General features: G+C 36.5%; 2 protein-coding genes across 3 annotated transcripts in view; one reads left to right on the forward strand and one right to left on the reverse strand.

The window, feature by feature from the left end:
- LOC106868235 (sorting nexin-30) overlaps positions 1–12941 on the reverse strand; it is a 59503-nt gene extending 46562 nt beyond the window's left edge. Inside the window, exon 1 of the mRNA XM_052971141.1 lies at positions 12724–12941. Within this exon, the coding sequence (XP_052827101.1) occupies positions 12724–12846 (123 nt within the window). The 5' untranslated portion in view covers positions 12847–12941. The remainder of the gene's footprint in view (positions 1–12723) is intronic.
- A 125-nt stretch (positions 12942–13066) lies between these two features.
- The window catches only part of LOC106867803 (putative protein TPRXL), a 49101-nt gene continuing 43462 nt past the window's right edge, over positions 13067–18705 (forward strand). For both annotated transcript variants that reach the window (XM_052971143.1, XM_052971142.1), the window contains exon 1: positions 13067–13217. In XM_052971143.1, coding sequence (XP_052827103.1) covers positions 13193–13217 — 25 coding nt within the window. In that variant the 5' untranslated portion in view covers positions 13067–13192. The remainder of the gene's footprint in view (positions 13218–18705) is intronic.

Here is an 18705-nt window from a genome sequence, read left to right on the forward strand (position 1 = left end):
ATTACAATTAAAAGGGTAAAGGATTATCAATTTATTAATTTATTAATAAATTAGTAATTAATAATTTTTACCAAGCCCTTCGGTATGTAAGCACCATTATCGATGAGGAACTTATTTAAAAGTTCTTACCGAAGTTCAGAAATAGCAGCTAAAATGCTGGAGTGTCGATTGTTATGATGGCGCTCGGTCATACATGCACATTTGCTAGTATCGTCGAATTTGCAACTGGAATATCATACCGATGAGGTAATGAAGAGTTTTTCCTTCTAAACCAGAAACATGTATATGATTAACTATGGCTAGTTTAATTCGTTATTTTTCTTCTTGTTTTGCCTATGTGGGTAGCAGGTAATTGCTATCTGTTGGAGTTTCAGCATTTTAGCTACTATTTCTGAACTTCGGTATGTGGTGAAGCAACTTGTTGCTGATCCCTTAATTTTGTTTATAAATGTATAAGAACTTTTGGGCTTGACGAAATCAGTACCAGTCATGTATTGGAGTCAATGTATCTAATAGCCCCATCCCCTGAATTTCAGGCTTTGTACCTACATCAAAACATAATTATTATTATTATTATTTTGGTTTGACTCAGATTCGGTCTTATTCCTGGTAGGATCTATGTGGGTAGCGGGTCACTACCTGTAACCTTAGGTATCCACAAGTTTGCAGCAGTCTTTCAAATGCTTAGAACCCTACAGGTAATCCTTGCTGTCCCTCAGAGACAGACTTTTTGTAGGAGTTCTACTGCGCATTCTATTTCAATCTCCTTCAGCCATTAGTCTATATCTTTGCTTACAGTTCCCAATGCACCAAGGGCAGACTGAGCCGTCAGGCACTACCCAAGGGCCCAGAGCTCTGAGAGGCCTGCATTCTACATGTTAACTCTACTGATATCAATGATAAGAGACCCAGTAAACACTTATGCCCGAAGGTCCTTAATACTTTCAGTCCACCCCTGCAATGCACCAATTATTATAGGTACAGCCTTTACTATTCACATGCTCCAAATTCTTCCTATTTCAAATTTGAAGGGATTGTATTGTTTTTTTTTTTTTGTTTTTCTTCCTCTTTCTTTACGATCTTGAAATCAAACAGGTATGATGGGTCAATTAGTAACCAACTTCACTCGTCCTTATGAATAATTATGTCCGGTCTATTACTTTCTAGCTTCTTGTCCATTTGAATAGGAAAGTCTCACAAAATCTTACATTTCTCCAACTCCAGTACTCTTTCGACATCATGATTGTACCATGTGTCTCCAGCTTCAAATCCCCATTTCTGGCACAGCTTCCAGTGCAAAACTTTTACAACCTGGTCGTGCCTTCCGTTTTTTATATTCTTCCTGTGCCAACCTATCATCATTATTATCATTATTATTGTTGTTGTTATTATTATTTGTAAGGCAGTGAGCAAGAGAGTTGTTAGCACATCAGAGAAAAGGTTTAGTGGCATTTCTTCCAACTCTTTACGTCCTGAGTTTGAATCCTGCCAAGGTCAAATTTGCTTTTCATTCTTTCAAGGAATGATAAAGCACCAGTGAAGTACTGAGGTCAATGTAGTAAAAAATCTCTCTCCTCCTAATTTTAACCTTGTGCCAAAATTTGGAAAATCATTATTTACATGAGTGCAGTTCAATATGTGTATATGTATAAGAGAGAGAGAGAGAGAGAGAGAGAAAGAGAGAGAGAGAGAAAAAGAGAGAGAGAAAGAGAGAGTGTGTGTGTGTGTGTGTGTGTGTGTGTGTGTGTGTGTGTGTGTGTGTGTGTGTGTGTGTGTGTGTGTGTGTGTGTGTGTGCGTGTGTGCGTGCGTGCGCGTGCGCGCGTGCATGGTGCGTGCGTGCGTGCGTGTGTGTGTTACATACATGTGAAAAGCAAATTAAACCTGTACTCTTCACTTTATAATAGCATTTGGAATGAGATTAAGTGAAATTAAGCAAATTAAGTGAAACACTTATAAACTAAGTTATGCACTTTTAGTTGGCTAGGAACTTACAACTTCCCATGGGTACCAATCTAGTTTGGTTCAGTAGAGTATCGGTTCAATGCTGGAAATTCCATAGAGTACATACTTCTAGTAGGTGGGAGTGCTTCTTTTTTTCCCCCCCTTCCCTTATCACTTATAATACCAGATAACATGACCAGCCTTAGGGGAAAGTGAAAATGTAGGAATAAAGCTTTTATTATGATTTATTAAATAGAGGAATATAGCATTAATTATATTTATTATGTTTGCATTTTTTTTATTTGCTAACTGGAAGACTCAAAACACATGAAGTGGTGCCTCTTACCACATGACCCCACCAACACTGCCACCAGCAAATATTGCAGTTGCCAGTATGTTCAACCAGCCATGCATGATAATGTGATTGGTGCTTCTGCAATCTTGCTTTGGGTAGGATTATTTTATCAATATTTAAGGCAGCAAAATGCTTAACGGCATTTCATCCATCTTTACATTCTGAGTTCAAATTCCGCCAAGGTCCACTTTGCCTTTCATTCTTTCAGAGTTGATAAAATAAGTACCAGTTGAGCACTGGGGTTGATGTAACTGATTTAGCCCCTCCTCCAAAATTACTGGTCTTCTGCTCAAATTTGAAACCATTATTTCATCAATATTCAGGATGGGAGATGGTACATGCAGTAGAGTACTTGCAGTATTTAGTAATTTGCTGCTTTACATTCAAAGTTCAGTTCCTGTTGAAGAGAGTTCAAGATTTCTTTCCAATATATCAAATACTAGTAATAGACTCGAGTTAGTTTATCATTCTCATCATTTTACACCTGTTTTTCCATGCTCACATGGGTCTTCTTTAGGCACACTATCTTGTCAACTGTTGCAGTCTTTTGTCATCACTTTCAAAAGGTACAGTTGACCAAGATTATCTTTCACCAGTTCTTCCCATGCCTTCTTTTGGTTTTCCCCCTTCACAAATTCCTTCACTTTGGATCACTTGGCACTTTTGAACCAACTGTCATCCTACACAGGCAACATATATCTGCACCAGCAACAGCTTCTTCACAAGTCCTCTACATCTGATTTCTCCTATACCAAATTTTTCTCTTTGTTCAATTTGCCACTCCAAGTCATGATGGAACCTTGTTTCAGACACAAATCTACTCTGTAGCTTGTAGCCATCTGTCTTAAAACTCCCAGTTGTCAATATTATTGATCTATCACCTCCTTGACATACACTTTCACTGATACTTTTTTAATCTGCATCAGTCAAGAATCTTTCAGCTTTCATACTTCTCCAGATCACCTTGTATTTCTGAGTTCATTTAGTGGTTATACTGAAGAAGAAAAACACTAGCTTATGTTGAATGCCACATTCCTTAAAGAAAAACTAAATATTCACAGTGCTTGTGCGGGTGGCACATAAAAGACACCATTTCGAGCGTGGCCGTTTTCGTGCGGGTGACACGTAAAAGCACCCACTACACTCTCTGAGTGGTTGGCGTTAGGAAGGGCATCCAGCTGTAGAAACTCTGCCAAATTAGATTGGAGCCTGGTGTTGCCATCCGGTTTCACCAGTCCTCAGTCAAATCGTCCAACCCATGCTAGCATGGAAAGCGGACGTTAAACGATGATGATGATGATGATTTGTCGATATCATTTCCTAGTGTATATCTATCTGAAGTCTATCTGACATGTATGTTTGCCTGGTAAGTGATCAGATGATTGCCCAGTTTCCTGAAGTTAGTGTTCCAAATGGTGAAGTTACTTGCATCAAAACTCCAAGAGTCTTGATCCATTTGTATTCCTGTATTAGGATCATACACTAGAATATTCCTCTTGGTGTTGCCCAAAGCGTTCATTGTTTAAAATAATGCAACATACAGAATATATATAATAGTCAATGCTGTAGTATACCTCTCATAATCTCAAATGAAATTTCTATGTTGATAGTCTGAAATCAGCTCACAACTTCTAATCCATCCTATCTGAAGTTCCTCAGTCATCATTTCTTTATCCATACCACAGTAAAGCTTAGTTGAAGGGGCTTTTTCCTTTTTCCTGGAGTGCAAATTACATGGCAACTTCACCAATGCAAGTAGCATGAAACAAAGCATTCAGTACACAAGGAAGGTCAAAATCATGTGACCTGGTGGTCTCGATGCAGGAGGTGGTGGAGATTAATCTCCCCACAAGCAATATAAACAAGATTGCCAATATGGGAGTTTCTCCAGAAGCCAATATGAGAGTTTCTCTCATGGTACCCACCACAGTATAGCTTGTTCTAACAGAACATCCATAATAATGTCTCTCGGTATTAATACTGCCTCTGCCACTAATATTTTTTAACTAGCTCACTGGGTAATTGCAACAGCAGTGCCTGTTCTGGCACTGTAACACTATATATCACTTGCAGAAATAAATTGCTGCTATCTCTACCAGTTGAACATCCATCACTGACAAGACCCAACAAGGTCAAAATCACAGGATCTAATGGTCTCAGTGTTGGAGGTCGTGGAGATTTATCTCCCTGCTAGTGATATAAACAAGAGTGCATTTTGTACCAAAAGCCGATATGAGAGTTTTACTCATGGTAACAACTGCAGAATAGTTTGTTCTAACGGAATATCCTTGCTTAAGTGGGGATAAATATTACCTCTCGGTATTAACACTGCCTGTTGCTAATAAATATTTTTTACTATTGTAAAGTGGTTTGTGGTAGGAAGAGCATGCAGCTGCAGAAACCATGCCAAAGTTGATATTGGAGCTTGATGCAGCTCTGTGGCTTGCCAGATCCTGTCAAACTGCCCAACTCATTCCAGCATGGAAAATGGGCTACAAATAATGTTGTTATGGATATATAATGATTAGCTTCTGTAATTAGTTGTAGTTACACAAATAAGACAACGTTAAAGTAGGAGGATGTCATGAGAGAGAGAGAGAAAGAGAGAAAGAGTGTAAGCAATGTGTACATATAAAATGGTAACTAAAAGTATACTAAATACCAAACAAGATAAATTCTTGATTTAGTGAAAGTAGCCTTTCTTTGAAAGAAGCTCAAATGCTTAGCTGCAATTGTGACTAATTCCAAATGAGAACAGATATCCTCCAAATTAACATAATATTTATAAAAAAGAAGTACGTAGCCACACCTGCCCTCTCATGTCCAGCAGACACACGCACATACATGTACACATCCACATATTTACACATATACACCCTCCACACAAATGCATACACACACATCATCATAGCATGGGCTGGACACTTTGATAGGATCCAACAGGTCCAAAGACTACATCGTGCTCCAATGTCTGTTTTGGCAGAGTTCCTATGGCTCCATGCACATTACTAATGCCAACTACTTTACAACATGTACTGGCTGCTTTTCTTCATGGCACCAGCACTTGTGAAGTAACCATGCAGCCTGCAAAATTAACGTCCCCTTCAATTAAGTCAGTTTGCAGTAAAGAGAGAGTTAAAAGCTCTTATGATAAGAGATGAGGGTTTAATTCTTTAGCATTTAAGCCAGCCATATCCAGCCCATATATTTTACCACTTTATGTTTAAACTGGCCAGATCCAGCCTCTCACATCTACCCTACAATGTCATTCTAAAAATAATCACATCATTGAAAAATTCAAGGTCTGTAATAATACTTGATTAACTTTAAAAAATGTGGATAAATATGCTTTACATTTGATAAATTAACCTGAATGCTAAAGGGTTAAAGAAGTGACCAGAATAAGTCTCTTGCAGTAGAGGAGCTACATGGCTACTCACATTCTAGAAGTGAAAGTAGGAGTGGCCAAGGTGAAGCATGAAAAGCAATAAAAATAGTGGTGATGAGGTAGATGTTAGGGTGTACCCTCAGAACAAGTGCAGATGGGTAGAGGCTGCAAGACTAAACGGAAGGGTGAGAGATGGTTAGAGACAGGGAATGAATGAGCAGGTGAATAATGAAAAACCAGTGTTGAGAGATGCTAAGTAGGGAAGGTAAAAAGAGTTGGTAACAACTGGAGAGACTGGTAGGGTTGAGGGGGTGACCAATAATACATGAGTTGGGGGAGGGGTAGCAGAGAGATGATTGACTGACTGCACAAAAGGGGTGGGGATTGAAGAGCAGCAGAGTAATGATATTTTCTTTATAATTATTAATATCTTTTCTACTATAGGCACAAGGCCTGAAGCTTTGAGGTGGGGGAGTGAGGGGGAGGCACTAGAGAATTACATCAGCCTCAGTACTTGACTGTTTCTTATTTAATTGACCCCAAAAAGATGCTGGCAAAGTCAACCTCGATGAGAATTTATCTCAGAACATAAACACACATGAGATGCCACAAATCATTCTGCCTGGTGTGCTGCCAATGCTTTTGCTGGTTCGGTCATCAACAGCATTTCATGTCCACTTTTCATGCTGGCATGAATAATAATAATCCTTTCTACAATAAGCACAAGGCTTGAAATTTTGGCGGCATGGGCTAGTCGGTTACATCAACCTCAGTGTTCAATTGGTACTTTTTTCATCGACCCCAAAAGGATAAAAGGTAAAGCCGACCTCGAATTCGAACTCAGAACATGTAGACAGACAAAATGCCACTAAGCATTTTGCCCAGCATGCTAACGATTCTGCCAGCTCACTGCCTTAATAATAATAATGATGATTTCAAATATTGGCACAAAGCCAGCAGTTTCCGGGAGGGGTTAAATTGATTACATCAACCCCAGTACTTATTTTATCAACCCCAGTGACATTTGAACTCAGAATATGAAGACGGTTGAAACGTCGCTTAGCATATCGTCCAGTGTGCTAAAGATTCTGCCAGCATGCCACCTTATATAAATCCATTCTACTATAAGGACAAGCCCTGAAATTTGTTGGGAAGGAATAGTCAGTTACATCAACCCCAGTACATTATTTACATTAGATGGATATGTGTCTTCATCTTGTTTGCTGTTACCACGTTTCAACTGATTTACTCTCCAGCCTTCATCAGGTGTCCTGGTTGTATTTTGAACCCAATCCTGAGTTCTCATTCCTAATGTATTTTTTTGCTGATATTATTATTATTATTTATTCAAGGCACTGCCTGGAATTGAATATGCAATCTTGAGGTTAGTAGACGAGATGAAGACAAGAAGACAAGATGAGGACACATATCCATCTAATGTAAATAATGTACAGAATTCCTCATCTCAAAAATATAGAACAGTATCAACCCCAGTGCCCAATTGGTACTTATTTCATCTAGCATAAGTTAATGAAAGGCAAAGTCAACCTCAGGAGAATTTGACCTTCTAAAGAAATGCTGCTGAGCATTTTGTCCAGTATGCTAATGATTCTGACAGCTTGCCACTTTAATAAGAGTAATAATACAATAGACAAGGGAAGAATAAGAAAGGATGATTGGGTAAATTGCAGGAGTGTGGAGAATTCAAAGTGAAAGAGGAGAGACATATAGTGATAGAGTAAAGATAAATTGGTGGCTCAAGAGGATGATCAATGTAAAGTGTGGGTGGAGATGATAGGATTGATGGATAAGAGAAATCATTCCAGGGGAGGTGGTAGTAAGAAAGACAAGTGTTATCAGGGAAAAGCCAGTGAAGTATGCATTTCCTGGCTAATTATGATTTTATTCAACATATTCTCTCAAATTCACACACTTATTGCAGCGCTCTTTCAGTTTTTTCTAAGCTCTGTAAAAGAACTCAGAAGGCTGGGTCCCCAACTAAGCCTTCTGCAATACACTTAAAGCCGAAAACTTTAAAGCACCTCCTCGTACGTGAAGTATATATATACACACACACACACACACACACACACACATTTATAAGAATGTCATGCAATAAATATGGTCAATGCCCATTTTTTAAATATACATACATCGCAATACAAAAAATGCAGAAGAAACACTCACATCCAGACTTCCACCAAATGCAAACAGGTCTAATATAGTTATTTGGAACACAAAATCACATGCATTCACAGAGGTCAGATACCTGACAGAATTTAATATTTCTTTCAAATTCAATGAGAAGGAGAATATAAACAATCATTTCAAAATCCAGAGCTCCTCCAGCCAGTTTATAAATTTATATTGGCTATAAGTACATGTTCAACCCTTTTGTTACCATATTTCTGTTGAGATGCTCTGTTTCTTTCAATCAATTTTAAATATAACAAAGAATTTTGTAAAATAACTTGGTTATCATTAAGCTAGTGTTAGGAACATAAATTGTGACTAAGGTTTGGTGGAAGATTTTAATTCAGAACTTTTGAAAATAAGACATTTGTACTACAGAGCCAGAGACAGTTTCAGGTGGGTTGGTATCAAAAGGATGAAGTAACAATTAGGAAAAAATAGGGTTTTCAATCAAAATGTGACCAGCTAATACATACTTCACAAATACAATCTGTATACACATGTATTTTTTAAAGTTCAACTTGTAACATTTTTATTTTTTAACAAAATTCCAGCAAGCTACATTTCAAAAGTCAATTCTTTGAAACTTCATTCTTTATAAGAAGGATTCAAATAATTAAAACAAAAAGAAGCATACATACGCAGAGACACGTTAACATATTTGTGTGTGTGTGTGTGTGTGTATGTCTATGCAATATATTTTTTACTTTTTACCTTCACTGGATTGCAGCCATACTGGGACACAGCCTTGAAGTCGAACAAATAGACCCTAATTTTAGAGTTTGGTAGGTATTCTGTTGACCACTTTTGCCAAACCACTAAGTTACCAGGACATAAACAAACCAATACCACCTGACAAGTGGTGAAGAAGACAAACAGGAAGAGACATACAGACATACACACACACACACAGGTTTCCACATAGTTTCCATCAACTAAACTCACTCATAGTGCATTGGCCAGCCAAGGGCAATAGCAGAAGATACTTGCCCAAGGTGCTACACAAGGGGACTGACCGTGAAACCACATGGTTGTAAAGCATGCTTCTAAACCATACAATCACATATATATATATTCTCATTGACCATGGTCAAAGTCACCCAAATTGATCATGCTATCCATCAGACTTCTGCATAATGACTGGGAGGTAAACAGAGCAACATCCGATGTCCATACAGATAGGGTGAATGAAGAGCTCTTTACAAACAGCCAGTTCATGTATATCGATATCAGAGTGTCACCAATGAGTTGTTGCTCCAGTAAGGTCATGCAAAACCAAAGTCATCCTTTCTCTCATGACATCACTGTTTGCATGAAGGCTACCATACATTTTTCTTTTATTTTATTCAGATACTTTTACTGAGATAATCAAAAAACAAAGATACAGCTCTCCATTGCATCTGGTAGCTCTGACTTCCTGATGACACTGAAGACATCAAGAATAGGCCATGCAGTCAACAGACAAAATTTTACATCCTTTGCAGTGGATGTGATGTTACTTCCTTGGAAATACATATATTACATAAGCACATTCTTACACAAACACGTGTGTGTGTGTGTGTGTGTGTGTGTGTGTGTGTGTGTGTGTGTGTGTGTGTGTGTGTATATATATATGTATGTATATATATATATAATCATCGTTTTTACATCTACTTTTCTATGCACACAAAGGCCAAACGAAATTCAAGGTAGATTTTCTATGGTCAGACGGCCTTCTTGTTGCCAGTCCTCACCCGTTTCAAAGGCAATATTTCCTCATAACCAGAGAGGTTTTTACAGAAGATTGAGAACAAAGACCACCGCTTGCATGACTGTGACATTCGTTTACAACTGTCACGTGATGTCAAGGAAAGGAGACAGTAACACGCACATATACATAATAGAATGGTTATGTAAAATCTAGGCGATCACCGCAGTAGCACTTCTTGCAGAAACCTGGCTAGCGTAGTGTTCGAATAGTGACGAGCTTCCTTTCAGTTTCCAACTACTAAATCCACTCAAGGATTTGGTCGGCCTGGGGCTATAGAAGACACCTGCCCAAGGTGCCACGTATGTATAAATACACACATATTCTGAATAGAAGATTGAAACTAGTTACGTGTATAGTTTATTACACATACACAGAGAGAGAGAGAGAGAGAGAGAGAGAGAGAGAGAGAGAGAGAAAGAGAGAGAGTGATGAGAGAGAGATGAGGGGGAGAGAGAGAGAGATGAGGGGGGAGAGAGAGAGAGATGAGGGAGAGAGATTATTAGAACGATTCATTAGAATCTAGGCGCATCAACACGTAGGACGCCAGAACTGGCTAGGTACCATAACAGTGAGGTAAAATAAACACGAGGTATCGTGTTGGTAGTATACAGCACGTATTTAGAAATGTAAGTACCAAATCCAATTTAAACTGTAGATCCGACTCAGGGTTGGTTCTAGGCGCGACGGAGGTATAGAAAGAACACGAACGAGATTTAATCATAAACATAAATAAATGAACGAAACTATAAGAAGTTTTCAAAAAATTCAGAGGTTCACATTAAAAGCAGAGTTCGTGAGTTTGTACAGCCTATAGCATGTTATTAAGGTCGATTAATTAATGAAAAACACGTAAACTAAGTGGGCAGGTGGTTTTGCTCTAGTTGTGATTGGTTGCATTTTGAAAGGCTGGTGATGTGTTACTGCTGAATATAAGTCGGCTTAGCGACTGTTGACAGATATATATTAACTTACCTGAAAAAGGTTAAAGTATAACGACAACAACCACTTCACAAGATGATCATATCGTCTTGTGTTCTAACAAACAATGGGAGCTTACAAGACGGCTCAATTATCTCAGGCTGCATTTCACGGTTTTTACATTGCTTCAGTAGTTTTGCCGAATAATCCGACTTAAATGACTAATCCGACTTAAAATATTGCTTGAACGGTAATATATATATATATATATATATATAAAACAGGTGAGTAGTGCATTACAGAGAGAGGGAGAGAAGGTGTAAATAGATAAAGAGAACGCCAAAGACAGAGACTGAGATAAAGACAGAGAGGTGTATGAAAAAAAAAAAACATCAAGAGAGTAAGAAAGAAAGAAAAAAAGCGTAAGAGAAATCGAAAGACAGAAAGGGTGAAAAGCCTAAGAGAGAATGAGAAACATGAGTGCTACAGGCAACCATCCGAATGAAAAGTTGATAACCTTCCAGCATTATTTAAATATTAAATTAGAAAAAAAAGTTGCTCAATGGAAATAATGCTTTCTGTCTTTTAACTGTGCTGAGAGGAAAAAAAAAAAAAAGACAGAATTGGAACTATAGAAAGGAAGGAGACATGAGAAAAAAAAAAAAAAAAAATCACCGAGTTAATTACACGACACCTGCTAGCCTCGATGCAGTCGGCCACCTGCTAGAAACAGCAGTCAAAATTTCCCTCTAACAACACGACCGTAAAAAAGAGAGACACGTTGGCTAATGTAGTCAAAGGTAGGCGAAGCCCGAGGAAAGGACAGTATGTCATGGCTGGAACAGTTTGGATTGTAGGACCATTTAGTCAGAGTGGACCCGAGTTTAAACAACTTGGTTTAAGCGAAACGGTTAAGAAAAAAAAAAAAAACACCTAAATTTTTATTTGTACAATAACACGTTTATTATATTTTATTTTTGCAAACTACAGCTTTATTGTGAATGTGTGGGTACGTGTATAAGCTTTTATTTACTGCAAAGGTAACAACGACGACAGTCACACAGTGTCCAGCATAGAATAATACAGCTAAATAAATGGACAGGCAGAAGTAGATGTGTTGTATATATAATTATATTTATTCGACGCTGATGATTCAGCTTTGAACGAATAAACTCAATTACTTTTTCTCCCCCGTTTATACACTCAGACGTATATATGTCTCAATGTCTCTTTCTAACGATTTCATCTCGACAAGACACGAGACCAAATTTTTAATCGAAAAACTAGTATATTACTGGTACTCATTTTATCGACTCCAGAAAACGAAAGGTAGAAATCGACATCGAGGATGAAGAAGATTTGAGTAGAGAGCATAGAGGGAAGGGGGGGAGCAAATTAAATATATTCATTCTGTGTGACACACTACTTTTGATCAGGAGTGTTAATAAATGCAATTTACAAGGTAAAGAAAAATAGTTGATTTTCGACTGACATTGCTCAGTGCGTGTATGATAAAAGGTGGGGGCGTGATTTGTTCCAAACAACAGCAAATTTGGACAGGTACACCGATCACAGCAACACATTATACATCTAGATAATGGTAATGTTGGAAGAAAATAACAAGAATCTAGACCTTCTATAAGATTAGAGGTGAACATTAAAACTCAATAAATATTAATCAAATTGTATGGGCATTGGAAAGAAGCTAAAACATTCACGCTTTGGTTTTTAAAAAAAAAATCAAATGTTTTGTTGGGATTTGGGGCGGTGGGTTACAGAGCTGTTCTGTTTTCTTACAATTTTCTTTTTCTTTTTTTTTAACAGCTTACAGTGAACAGTGATTAGAGTGAACACTGACATCAAAAACGATTTTTTAATTGCAAGCTTATAAGTATACCTAATACTATCCACACAAATTTGCAAACTAAATCACTGGAAAATGGCAGCATGTAATTAAAACACCTTTCTTTTCACTAATAGTGGACCTATTTACTTAAAATTAATTACAACCCGTTCTCCCACAGAAACCTGGCTTCTTGCGAGTTAAAAATTTGAATAGTGGGCACACAGAGTAAGTCTCGTATATTCCAATAAAACATCCTAGAAATGAATGGAATTACAATAGAATTTTCTTCATACATAGACATACAGCAAAACAGGCCAACTAAAAAGCTCACCTCATCTTCACTGTCTTTATCCAAAGCACTAGTTAATGGATCCTTGAAAGTTTCTTTTGTATTAGAATGAATGTCGGCAGTGTTATCTTTCCCAGACATACAACTATCCTGGGGAGCTGCCATATCTGTTGTTATTGATCGTCGCTTACATCCATCACTATATTATACAACTACAACATGTTACGTCGTTAACGATTAGTCCTTTTTCTAACGAAGCAACCAATCGAATCACATATGATGAATAACTCTTCGCGTTTAGATTAAGGAAGGGTACCTTTCTTTTTACTAACGTTCTATTTTATTGGTTCAATCGGAAATATTGTGAAAAATTGAGCCAACGAGAGAGGCTGTTATTTGAGTTTCTCTAGCGACGTACTTTCATTCAGTGATGTTATCATTGTGTGTCGCCGCCTCATGCTTTGTAGTCACATTTTAAGTGATTTTCGCCGACCACCAGACCTTGGGGACGATGTCTTTTCCAGGGCCAGGCCATGGTAACGTGTATATATGTATATATTTACATGCACATACGCACACTTATATTTTATTGTCTTTGGAAAACTAATATTTATCTCTGCTTTCATTTGTCATTTGAGTATTTTTTGAAACTAACATAGCTTTGTTTTAATTTCTCTTTCTCTCTATGTTTTGTCAAGAATCTTTAAATTCTGCTCAAACATTTTAATTTACTTGTGCATGCATGTCTTTCGCACCAAAAACTTTGATTCTAAATTTAACGTTCCCCTTTTACAGACAAGTAAAATGAACCTTCCTATATTCCTAATCTAATTCCTGGTAAATAACCACGATGTCCTTAATGAGTTTCGTCTGTCGTTTGTTTAATTAGCTGGCGCTTTGCTGCTGATAAAAATCCGTTTACTATAATTTAGTTCGACCTGTTAGTGGTCAATTCTTCGTCCTTCAAGACAAAAAAAAAAGATGAGAAAAGAAAAAAAGGAAGTACACATTGAAAACGTAAACCGAGATGCATAGGCTATGACTAGAAAAAGGATGGACATGGCCGGAATACTTTTGATCCGTAGGTCTGCTGAATCAGAAGCGACTTAGGTCTAAAAACAACAGCCTCTATAGTTCTTTGAAACCAGAATAATCCAAAGTATTTTGACGTTATGTTTTATTTGTGATATGTTGTAAAAAAAAAAAAAGAAAAAAGCTAACGAGTTATTTAAATTTGACAAATTCCCCCGTAGTGTTGGTTTTGTTTTGTTTTCTAAAATTATACAATGAGGGTACAGAGAAACGATCTATTACGGACTCTAGAGAAGAGACAAAAAGGCGAATATCGATCCGGTACTGACTTGAACTCAGAAGTAAAGCACCAAAAGAGATTTTGTTGTGCATCATTTTCCTAGTAGCTCTCAACTATCAACACAGCCATGAACCATAACCATCAGAAAAGCTTCTTCCTGGTTGCACAACCTGCTAAAGATAGCAGCCGGATCTCTCTCAAACCAAACCTATCACGTCAAGAAAAGAAGACACTGGGCAATGTAATCTTAAATGTACGGAAAAAGACAATATCTTCGCTTGAATACCTATCATCATAGGTCTTTTCAGTCAGGAGAAGCTAAATAACAGCTATGATAAGTCTCTACCTGCAAAAAATAACAACCAAATCTCCTTCAAATTACGCCCTACGTCTTTTAAAAAAATGGACACGTTAGATTGTGTAGATGTAGACATTATGTCTGGAGAAAAAGAAAACAGAAAAGATAAGGTGGTCTTTGCTAAAAGGCCTTAGATGTTGGTCTGCTTGATGATTTCTGTCCTGAAGCTGAACCACAATCATAATTGTCGTAATAAATAATATATATCAAAACTAAGGTCTCTAGATGATGAAATAGAAAGTTAGAATAGGTCCTAATAGTTGCATAAATAACTAATGATTTCTTAACTTTGGCACAGGGCCACATTCGGTAGAAGAAACATACAATCGATGCGTGTATGTGCGTATATTTATGTACACACAAACATGTATGTATGTATGTGGTCTAGCAGTTTTAATAATACAAGGCAAGCAAAACAATTTTTTTTTAATTCAGAAAGTTTAAGAAATCCTGAATTGTTAAATCTTACTCTCACACACACATGCGTGTATGTGTAAAGTGAAGGTTGTTTTTTTTTTCTGTGAATTAAGAACAGAAAATAATTAAATTAACCATTTCCGAGGGTTGAAAAAGTTGCTTATTCGATCTCTTGAATCATTTTGATATTTTTGTTTTTTTGAGTAAAATAATCGCTATGACATGTCCTTTTCATTCTAGTGAAACTCACTTCGTTCCCATTAATTTCATTGTCTTTAAATGCTGAAAATTTCTCTTGGAAATATATTGTTTTTGTCTTTTCTTTTAATCTGTCCTGTTTTCTCCAGGGAATATTTCTATTTCCTTTTAAGTGCGTCTATTAAAAATATACTCTCCACACGTTCTCTTAAAAATAATTACTTAGAAAAACATGGGCTGCTTCAGTTATTTTCTAATTTTGACATTCTGTGTAGTTATCATTTACTCTTAAGTGAAAACTTAATATATATTTATCTCTTTATTATTTTTTATTTTTATTTTGAAACCATCTAGAGATTTAAGGAATTTTATATATTTCTTTCGGTAATTATCAGCAAATGATAATAATAATAATAATAAAAATCATTTCAAATTTTGCCACAAGGGCAGCTATTGGGAGAGGGAAAATAGATATGTGTGCTGTGAGAGTTGTAAAGGTTGTCAAAGATATCAAAATGACAAACCACTACCACTACAATATATAAAAGGATAAACAAAACGTTGCGATGTTAGTATTTTATTGTAAATTAATAAAAATGCTACATCTATCCGAACTGTTATTTGAAGAGACAACGGAAAATATGAAAACAGAAGCAAGCTTTATCAAATTTCATTACGTGCTTAATTTTCTTTCTAGAAAGATGTCGACGTCCGAATTTCTCTCTTTGCTGTTATTAATAATATTATTAACTTTTTCTGATATTTTGTAAAAGTTCATGTTTGATACTGCAAATATCTATACATATTTTTCGTCGTGAAAATTATCTTATTCTCAAATATAAGTTGCTTAAAATATAATTTTCTACGCGGATTGATGATGACAACAAAGTACTTGTAAAAATTAAAATGCTCAATCCACTGACGTTTGCAGTTCTAAAGCAATTACAGCATTTTATATTTAACAGAGATTCATTTTCGATTTGTTTCTATAACTTACTATTTCTAAACTAGAAGAATGAACTAGAATCTCGAAGCTAAAGTTTAACATGTCGAGTATTAAAAAGTATAAAAAGGGGGGAAAAAATAGAGGGCAGTTTCTCTATCATATGCGAATAGCTAAGTAAAATGTTTTTGATAATTAGAAGCATAGGATGTTAAAGGAAACAAAGTAACAGAATAGTGTAAGTGTGTTGTTATTGTTTAACCCCAGATCAACTTCGAGCAGGCTTATGATCAAGGCATTCCACAGAGACCATCTCGACATTTGGAGTGTTATCGAGGACTGTGTTATATATTTTTAAAGCAGTGTGATTTGGTTGCTGTTTCTAGCAAATACATTGACCACGTAAAGGGTTTTCTCGTTTCGAAATAATGTTTTGCTGATCAAATTGAGTAAAAGGTATTTGTGAAACAGTTGTTAGTAATGCAGTTTCTGTAGGGGAACAGCTGGGGAAAGTGACCTTAATATGTAGGAAAAGGATATATACGAATTCAGATGCTGTGTGTGAATAGAGAGAGGGGAGGTTAGTATAATAAACAGGAGATACAGAACTCAATACATAAGTGTATGTTTATTTTCAAGAGCTGAGAGTTTCATGCATGCCACTTAGCAAATTAGTTTGGTAAGAGCCCTGTATGAAACTATTGGTCTTTAAGTAATTTTTGCAACTTTCTGCCAGCTTATGTATGTGTATATATATATATATATATATATATATATATATAAATTTAGATTCAGGTGAATATGGTACTTAAGTTTAGGCACCAGAATTAAGTATGGTATTATCCATACAGTTTCAAAATAAGATGATTAAAGTCAAAATAAGCAACAAGAATATCCAAAGTTAATGCAGTACGATCGTTTCATGCATGAAATGATCGTACTGCATTAACTTTGGATATCCTTGTTGCTTATTTTGACTATATATATATATATATATATATATATATATATATAATCCAAATGTAGGGAATGGAGTAGGTAAAATCCAGGCTACATATGTTTCCTAGCTAGCAGAGCCTCAGAAGTAGTAATTACTCAACAAGGGGTATTCAGCTCGCTACTCATCAGGCTAAAGATACTTTAGTCAAATGAAGGTTACATTGTTGTCAAGGGATTCCATGTTAACTCATTTGATTGAAATTATGATATATGTATATACTAGCTGACATACCTGGTAATTCCCAGGAAAGCGGGGCTTATCCCTTGGTTCTGTTTCTCATAATAGTTTCACTAATCCAGTAACAACAGTACAAAGTATGTAGCCCTTAAAATGGTTTTTATGCATTTACAGAGAATACTGAACTGTCTTACACAGGATCTTGTTTTTAGGAATTCCCAATAAGTTATGAATACCCAAATTGTGAAGACAGTTATGTAATAACATGAAATTAATTACCCGATTGTAAGAATTCAAATAAAGTAGCCCCGAAAAGGGCTTTAATACGTTCGCAGAGTATATAGAACTTAGGAGGAAATACTAATAAGGTATGTATACTAAAATCGTGAAGCATGTTACGTAATAACAGGCTATGAGATAGTAACAATTCAAAGTAAATAACTCTGAAAGGGGCTTTTGTGTGTTCCCAGAGAATATTAGCCTCAGGGGCACTAGTGTTGGTATATTCAGGAATAAGTCACAAACCGAAATAAGTGGATCTATTATTTAGGAAAATACTATATACTTGTTTAAGCATTGTACTATATAAATTACGAGTATAACTCAAATAGTTCAAATACTAAGAAATAGGCATATTCAATTTGATTTGTTCAAAATAATTTACAAACATGGATGGGTTATTTCCCTTGGCTATATAAAGATCCCTTTCAGGAGCAAATGGGTTATTTCCCTTGGGTGTTTAAAAATATTAGTTATATGTTGTAGATATAAGAATCCCTTCCAGGGGCCCTATTATCGGGTTTTTTTCAACAATCTAAGTATGTCACTAGGTTTCCAGACATGAGTTCTACTCACATGTTAAGTTTCATCAAAATCGATAAAATAGTGTAGGAGGAGTTAGATAATGCCTCAGACAAACACCCACACAGATTTCCACATATGTAGTACATATTCATTCAGTCGATTCGAGAATGTCTTATCCTCATCAGGGATTAAAATATTCAAAAATTTCACTGGTTTAACCTACAACTCATTCAAAGGAAGTATGAACAGTATGTATGGGATTATATATTATATAATATGGCATGTAAAAAGCACCATCCGATCGTGGTCAATGCCAGCTCCTCTAGCCCCTGTACCAGTGGCAAGTAAAAAGCACCCACTACACTCTCGGAGTGGTTGGCGTTAGGAAGAACATCCAGCTGTAGAAACACTGCCTGATGAGGATGATATGTTACATATATATTATACATATATATTTTGTAGATGAGATTGTTGCCAGTGTTCCTGGACTGGCTCTTGTGCGGGAGGCACATAAAATACACCATTTTGAGCGTGGCCGTTGCCAGTACCGCCTGACTGGCCTTTGTGCGGGTGACACGTAAAAGCACCCACTATACACTCTGAGTAGTTGGCGTTAGGAAAGGCATCCAACTGTAGAAACTCTGCCAAATCAGATTGGAGCCTGGTGTTGCCATCCGGTTTCACCAGTCCTCAGTCAAATCGTCGAACCCATGCTAGCATGGAAAGCGGACGTTAAACAATGATGATGATGATGTTACATATATATATTATACATATATATATTGTAGATATATATATATATATATATATATATA

The sequence above is a fragment of the Octopus bimaculoides genome, chromosome 10, assembly GCF_001194135.2.
Source record: "Octopus bimaculoides isolate UCB-OBI-ISO-001 chromosome 10, ASM119413v2, whole genome shotgun sequence".
Taxonomy (NCBI): domain Eukaryota; kingdom Metazoa; phylum Mollusca; class Cephalopoda; order Octopoda; family Octopodidae; genus Octopus; species Octopus bimaculoides.